The sequence below is a fragment of the Mastomys coucha genome, unplaced genomic scaffold (genome assembly GCF_008632895.1).
Source record: "Mastomys coucha isolate ucsf_1 unplaced genomic scaffold, UCSF_Mcou_1 pScaffold22, whole genome shotgun sequence".
In the NCBI taxonomy this organism is placed as follows: Eukaryota; Metazoa; Chordata; class Mammalia; order Rodentia; family Muridae; genus Mastomys; species Mastomys coucha.
Window position 1 is genome coordinate 122,855,837 of NW_022196905.1, and position 7,403 is coordinate 122,863,239.

General features: G+C 50.2%; 1 protein-coding gene across 1 annotated transcript in view; it reads left to right on the plus strand.

Annotated features, from left to right (window-relative positions):
• Positions 1 to 5,482: 5,482 nt before the first annotated feature.
• The window catches only part of Ran (RAN, member RAS oncogene family), a 3,234-nt gene continuing 1,313 nt past the window's right edge, over positions 5,483 to 7,403 (plus strand). The window contains exons 1-5 of the mRNA XM_031391152.1: positions 5,483 to 5,681; positions 5,920 to 5,965; positions 6,072 to 6,156; positions 6,243 to 6,368; positions 7,338 to 7,401. Of these exons, the coding sequence (XP_031247012.1) occupies positions 5,930 to 5,965; positions 6,072 to 6,156; positions 6,243 to 6,368; positions 7,338 to 7,401 (311 nt within the window). The 5' untranslated portion in view covers positions 5,483 to 5,681; positions 5,920 to 5,929. The remainder of the gene's footprint in view (positions 5,682 to 5,919; positions 5,966 to 6,071; positions 6,157 to 6,242; positions 6,369 to 7,337; positions 7,402 to 7,403) is intronic.

A 7,403-nucleotide genomic window follows, 5' to 3' on the forward strand; every position in this document is an offset into this window, starting at 1 on the left:
AAAAGCTTGTGTCCCTTAGCCTCTTTCCGCCACCTCTGCACAGCTGCCTTCAGATATCACTCCCTCTCTCTGGGATCTCTTCCTTCATAAGTCTATTGGGCATGCTGGCCCCCATCACGTTCTGGGGTCCTGTTCTTCCCTTGCTATCTCCTTTCTTTTTTTTTTTTTTTGTTTTGTTTTGTTTTGTTTTGTAATACACTGTAGCTGTCTTCAGACGCACCGGAAGAGGGCATCAGATCTCATTATGGGTGGTTGTGAGCCACCATATGGTTGCTGGGATCCGAATTCAGGACCTTCAGGAAAAGCAGTCAGTGCTCTTACCCGCTGAGCCATCTCGACAGCCCATCTGAGAGTTTCTTATCCTTTGCAAAGGTAACAAATCTGACAGAGACTGCACGGACAGAAAATACTGGTCCTGCATTTGATAACTCTGTAATAATTCCTTCTCTGAACTATAAAAGTTTCAATAGTGTGTGCATTTAGATCACCATCATCTTTCATTTTGATCCCCATGAATGCTGACCAAGTACTTATCACTGAAGCACCCTCCTGGCTTTGAATCGCCATGCTTCATGCTAGACCATGGCTCTGCTATTTGTAAGTGCTCACTGTACATTCAGAAGGTGGTGAAGGTACAGTTGATGGTTCAAAGGCTATTGAGTGAGTACCCATTGCGTTCAGGGCTCTGCGGTCCATGCTGTGTAGTGAGAATTTGGGGTCTTAAAAAAAACCCAATTATGTTATGTGATTATGTTTTTGTTTTAATCCCAGGTGTGAGACAAGAGGCCACTTCACAGCAGGTGATTATGATCTGCCTTGTGCACTAGCAGGGGAGTGATTTTTGGCAGCTGCAGAGAGTTTAATTCTGAGGACTCTGAAGAGGGATAAATGGGAGAGACCTGGAAGGATCTGAGGGGGCTATTGCTTCCCCGCTGCTCCTGGTTTCTGTTGTTACTGTTTGACTATTGGATTTACCCCCAGAGAATCACTCCTAATCAGAAGCAAGTAGTCTATTTTGTTGGCTGAAAGAGATCTATGCCCCCTTTCCCCTCTAACCTCCTTTCTCTCCTGGGAGGGATTAGGGTGAAATAAAGGTTGGAAAGAAGGTAGAGATATAAGAATCCAATTAAATGGCTTTAAAAAAAATCACAACAACAATGCTGACTATGAAAGACAGGTGACTTCACTTATTCTAGTGAGGAGACAGATAACCAACCTGCGAGTCACTCTGCACAGGATTTCCAGTTATGTGCTTTGGGAAGATGAATAGGTGCTTTGATGGGGAAAGCCTGGGTGTGAGATGGTGGCTGGACAGGGTATTCAGGCTGGGCCATTGGAGGAGAGGAGCCTGTCAGGTGGTGGGGGGGGGGAGGGACGTTGGGGGGCAGCTTTTAGACAGAGAGTAAGTGCAAAGGCCTTGGAACAAGAGCAAGCTTGCCTGAAATAAGACTCAGAGAGGTCATGAAGGCCTCCAAAGAGTTATGGGGAAAGAGGAGGAACTGGGGAGGAGAGAGAGGCACAAGGTAGGACACTTGAGTGAGAGGGAATGGCTGGAGGAGGGTGTGGGGTGGCCTGTGTGGTTTTGAAGTTTTGATGGTGGTCACACCATCACTCCTATGGTATTAGTATCCAAGCTGCATACCCAGAAGTTAATTGCAAGGACATATTGGACCCCATCCGGCTGGAGGCTCTGTCAGCTTTCAGCTGCCATCCAACCTATGCCTAGGGATAGCACCCTATGCTAAGAAAGCTTTGAAGCGTTGACACGCACAGTTGTAAAGGATTCAGCCTGGGGTTGGTTGGCTGGTCCATTGCTTTGGGCCTGTGGGTAGGCAACAAATCACTGCAGGAACATAGGATAGTGAAAAAAACAAAACAAGCAAAAGTAAAAAAAACCCTTAGCTCATGGCCAGAAAGAGAAAGAGACTAGGGCCCCGTAGTTCCTGTGAAATGTATAACTCAAACAACCTCAAGCCCCTTTCTAGGCAACATGGTGTCTTAATGTCTCCACCACATCTCATGATTGCCAGGCTGAGGAGAAGCCTTTAGCACATGCCTGTGGGGGACACTCTCCAGTCAAGCAACAACAGAGATGTCCTGCAAAATGAGTGTTCCAACGTATACTCTGCAGGTGTCAAGGGACTGTGTAGATTCAAAGACACAAGGGGACCTGAGGACCAAAGCAACAGGGAACTCTGGGATAGATCCCAGACTAGACACAGGGCATTAGTGTCACAACTGGGATTAAGTTCTGCAGATGAGGAAACAAAATACAAAGTGTTAGACTCAGGATATTGGTCAGGATACAGAAGTCATATAGCCAAATGCCCTTAGTTTTAAAAAATACCTATTGGGACTGCAGAGGTAATTTAGTCATTATATGCACTACCTGCTCTTCCAGAGGACCTGGGTTCAATTCCCAGCACCTACATCTCAGCTCACAACTATTCTGTGACTCCAGTTCCATGGGATCCAACACAGACATTCAGGCAAAACTCCTAATACATATGAAATAAAAATAAATCTTTTAAAAAATACACATGAACATTGTGTACTATACACTCTCAAACGTTTCAGAGGATGTATCATCCATAAACAACAGGCCTTGATTCTTAAAATTTTCTTAAATTGATTTCTTAAAATATACAGGTATGTATTTGTATTTATTTGTGTGTGTGTGTGTGTGTGTGTGTGTGTGTGTGTGTGTAGCTTTGTATTAGGGCCTTTGGACGGTTTAGTGGGTAAACTGCCATGCCTGACTCCCGGAGTTCAATCCTCAGGACCCATATGACTGAAGGAGAGAACTGATTTCAATGTTGTCCTCTGACTTATTCACATGCATGCAAATAAACAGATGCTTAAAACACTGTATTAGTCAGGGTTCTCTAGAGGAACAGAACCAATAGACCGTGTGTGTATGTTTTCCAATGGATTACAGGATATGGGTTAGGTGGTCCAACAATGGCTACCTACGTGCTGGATGGAGAGCCTGAGAAACCAAGGAGCTGTTCAGTCCATAAGGCTGAATGCCTTAGGAATCCTGTCCATGGTGGAAGCTGAAGATGCTGAGTTTGAGGTCAGCTGAGTACAACAGCTGCAGCAATGATAGAAACACGTTTCACTCAGCATCAAGAAGGCAGGGGAAACAGGGTTGCTTTTTCCTAGGACCTGTTATCTGGGCCACCTAGGGAGGATGTTGCCTACCCTGCGGCAGTGTCTTCCTACCTCATTTAATGGCCTCCTGGAAATGCCTTGATGACCTATGCAGAGGCATGCCTCTTAGTTTAATTTCACACTCAACCAAGTTGACCACAGATATTAGCCAACCCAGGTATACATGTATACCTTATGAGGAAGACATATGAAGAAGAAGCAGGCATGTTAGCAACTCCTCTTGCCACTGTGACCAAGTGTGGAGGAAGGACTTACCTTGGTTCATGGAGGATACAGCTCATCATGGCAGGATGGCATGGCTTGGGTCTCACTCCATGGTGGTGAGAGCTCGAAGCTTCATACTGTGGCTGACTAAACACTTCAAAGCTGGCACCCACCCCACCCCCACCCCCTTAGCCACACACTAGGTCACAAATCTAAACCAGCACATTGGTGGGGAATGAAATGTCCTACACAGGAGACACCTCAGATTCAAATTATACTAAAGATTTGGGGATTTAGAAGAAAATACGATTAGCTATTTTGCTCATTGCTATGACAAAAATACTTGATAAAAAGCAACTTTTAGTTAGTTTATTTTTGGCTCACAGTTCCAATGGTACAATCTATTACATCTGTGGAAGGTAGAAAGCATGATGGCAGGAGTGTGAGGTGGCTGGTTACACTGTATCCACAGTCAGGAAGCCGACAGAGACTGATGCTGGTGCTCAGCTCGATTTCTCCTTTTTATTCAGTCTAGGGTACAGCCCAGGTTCAGTTAAACCTCTCTGTGAGTACAAGAGACACACCCAGAGGTCTATGTGCTCCGCAACCCTAAATTCTGTAGACTAGCCATCACAAGCAACGATCCTTTCCACAACCGCAACTTTTCCCCCAAGGATGTACAAATAACCTGTCTATAGCTGCCTCTTGAATCCCACCCCAGTTCTCAAGTTTTAAAGTTCAGGCTAAGAATAGGTTTGCAGTTCACGTTGGCTGGCAAAGAAAATGCTGTAAACCAGGCAGCAGTGGGCAGTCTAGACAACGCTGCCAGGGAAAGCGGTGCCTATGCCTATTTGAGTGTATTTTCTTGTTTCCCTCGGCTTCCTAGGCAGAGGTTCTTTGTAACCCCTCTAAGAGCCGGGTCAGTTAGTAACACAAACCAGGCCACCTGATGATGCTGTTCTGCAGGCTAGATGCCAAGACAGGTAACTTCGTGGTAAGTTCTCCAGGGGAGAGGGTCGCTGGTGATCTCACCACCCAGCACAGGATGTTACTTTTTATCAACAACCTACCGAACTGGAATTAGGCGGGTTGACAGTTTTCTCCTAAACTCTCAGTTTGATCACCTCCTTCTCTATCCTCTATTCTATCCCTTTCTATCTTCTGTAACACAGCTCACGGCATAGCCCTTTGTAGCCGACTTGTTACATATACTCCAAAATATAGTAATTTTGTATTTATATAAATATGTAACTGACATTCCATTGAACATACTATGTTAACGTTATGTAATAGTTTTTGTAGCACACACAACCATTCTCTTTCCCATCCGTCTTTCACACCATGGATCTACCTAAGTTGCCCAGGCTAGCCTTGGAACCTGCCATCCTCCTAGCCTATGCTGGCTCCTTTTAGATTGCATAGTACAAAGTAACAGCAGGGCCCCAAGCTCCGGTCATCAGAGATACATTTTCCATTTTCCCAGCAGCATCTGTACTTGCTAGTGCTTTGGGGAGTGGAACTTGTTTCCCAGCAGGCCCAATCTGTTATTTCTCCAGGCCTGTGAGCATCCCTCCCTGGTCAATTGCTGCTCCGGAGGGAGCCAGGGCAGGGAATCTTCTGGGAAATGGATTACTCGGACCACGAAACAGAGGAAGGGCCCAGACGTGCAGAACGCCTGGACTAACTGCGTCCGGTCCCATACACAGCCAGGGAGGCCAGGCGGTGTCCATGCCTGGCACGCATGGCTGACGCAAGCCGGGCCTCGGGCACGCGCACCCTCATTCATTTCACTCCATTCATTCTGCAGACAGCGGCCGCGCTCACTCAGCGACCGCGCGCCCCCGAGAGCCCCTGTGTCTCTGGACACAGGCCTTGGGGACCAAGGTCGGGCGGTGCCCGCTGAGCAGCAGCAAGCGACGGAGGAGCAGCACCCGCCTTTCCCGCCCACGAGGCCCGAGCTAGGCCGCCGCCCGCGTGACGCGGGGGCCTCCCGCAGTGAGCGCATGCGCGCGGGAGCCCGCGCTCAGAGCCGGTCCGCGTGCGTGCGCGTCCCCGCTCGTCCGCCCCACGTGACCCGCCGTCCCTCTCCCGCCCTGGGTGCTCGGAGGGCCCCGCAGAGTCGGACGGCTCAAGAGGACGTGCGCGTGCGCGCGCGCCGCGTGGTTGGGCGCGGCGCCGTTGCTCCGCCCCCTTTAGGCCCCTCCCCCTCCGCGCGCCGGCGTCCGCTGCGTCTCCGGCATTTGAATCGCGCTTCCGCCATCTTTCCAGCTTCAGTCGGACAGGCGCGGAGACTCTTCTGGAAGGTATCGTGGAGGCCAGGAAGGCCTGGGCCGGGCGCGGGCGGCGACCGGAGGGTTTGGGTGTCCTTGGGGTGGGCGCAGGGCGGCGGCTGTGAGGAGAGTGGCCGGGCGGCGCCCTAGGCTTTTTCAGCCAGCTTCCCTTCCCCCACCGTCTCACGCCGCGTCCCCGCCTTCCCGCGCGCTCTTCCCGGCCGCGGCCTTTGTGGGGCGCACGTGCCACAGCCGCTCTCTCTCCCCGCAGGATCGCCGCGATGGCCGCCCAGGGAGAGCCGCAGGTCCAGTTCAAGGTGCGTGTGCGGACGGACGGGACCTCTGGGGCGAGCGGGGAGGTCGGGAGGACGGCGTGGCGGGAGGGAACCCGGGCCCGCTCAACGCTACCGCCTTCCTCTCTAGCTCGTCCTGGTGGGCGACGGCGGCACCGGGAAGACCACGTTCGTGAAGCGCCACTTGACCGGCGAGTTTGAGAAGAAGTATGTAGGTAGGTGCGGCGGGGGGCTGCGCGGCCGCGGGCCCCGGGGAAGGCGCGGGCAGCGCATGGCTGACCCTGCCGCCTTGTTCCCGTAGCCACCCTGGGCGTGGAGGTGCACCCGCTCGTCTTCCATACCAACAGAGGACCCATCAAGTTCAACGTGTGGGACACGGCCGGCCAGGAGAAGTTCGGGGGCCTGCGCGATGGCTACTACATCCAAGGTGAGGGGGCTGCGGAAGTGGGCCTGGCCCTCGGACATGTGCTTTGGGGTGGGGGCTGGAGATCAGCCGTTGCCGGGTGACCGAGGAGGGGAGAGAAAGGAGAGATGGACAATCGCTTGTTAGGGAGGCGATCTCGTTCGAGCGGATAGGAGATGGGTTTTTTTCTTTTTTTTTTTTTTAAATAAGAGTCGTCCGTGGTGTCTGTCGTTCGATCACATGCTGTGTCATGCTAGGCATTGATTTGGGGCAAACTGTGTAGCTTCATAACTTTGTAGGAGACTAAGCTACCGGAAGCTGCCCGGGTCACTTTTTGGTTTTTCAAAACTTGAATTCAGGGATACACGCAGTAGTTATCCGTGACTGTTCCCATCCCTAAAATAAGTGAGCATTTGCCCCAGATACTAAATCGCCAGGCCCTCTGTCACACGTGAGGCCTGCCCCATCATGTAAATGGTACTCTTACTTTTCACCTCGAAAGTGATTCAAAAAGCCCATTGGTGGTTAAAGATGAATGAGTGTCCTTGTGATCTTACTAGAAAATGATTGGAAGTTCTTTGGCTTCTTAGCACATAAAGACAGAGGGGTGTTTATCCCCGGGTTAACTTTTTAACCAAAAAAGTTGGAATGTACACGTGCTGCCTCTTAACTGTGTCCTCACTATCCCTGCAGGGTAGGTTGTAGACACCTGGACTCAGATTTTAGAAGACTGGTGTTTTAACTTTGACGGGCTTCGGTGGTGATTAGGTCAGAAGGCAGTTGATAGTGAAGTGGTTTTGAATTTGGAAGTTTTCATTTGAAGAGGAGTTGGAATCAGTGTGCTGTGTTTTACTGTCTTTACCGACATTTTAGTGGGATAGGGGAGGATTTTTGAATGGAGTGGGTTGGTGGATGATCCAGGATCAGGCCCAACATGATGACTGAGTCCTGCAGTAGACTAAGACACATTCCAATGCCTTGAATGTTTTACAGCCCAGTGTGCCATTATAATGTTTGACGTAACATCAAGAGTTACTTACAAGAACGTACCTAACTGGC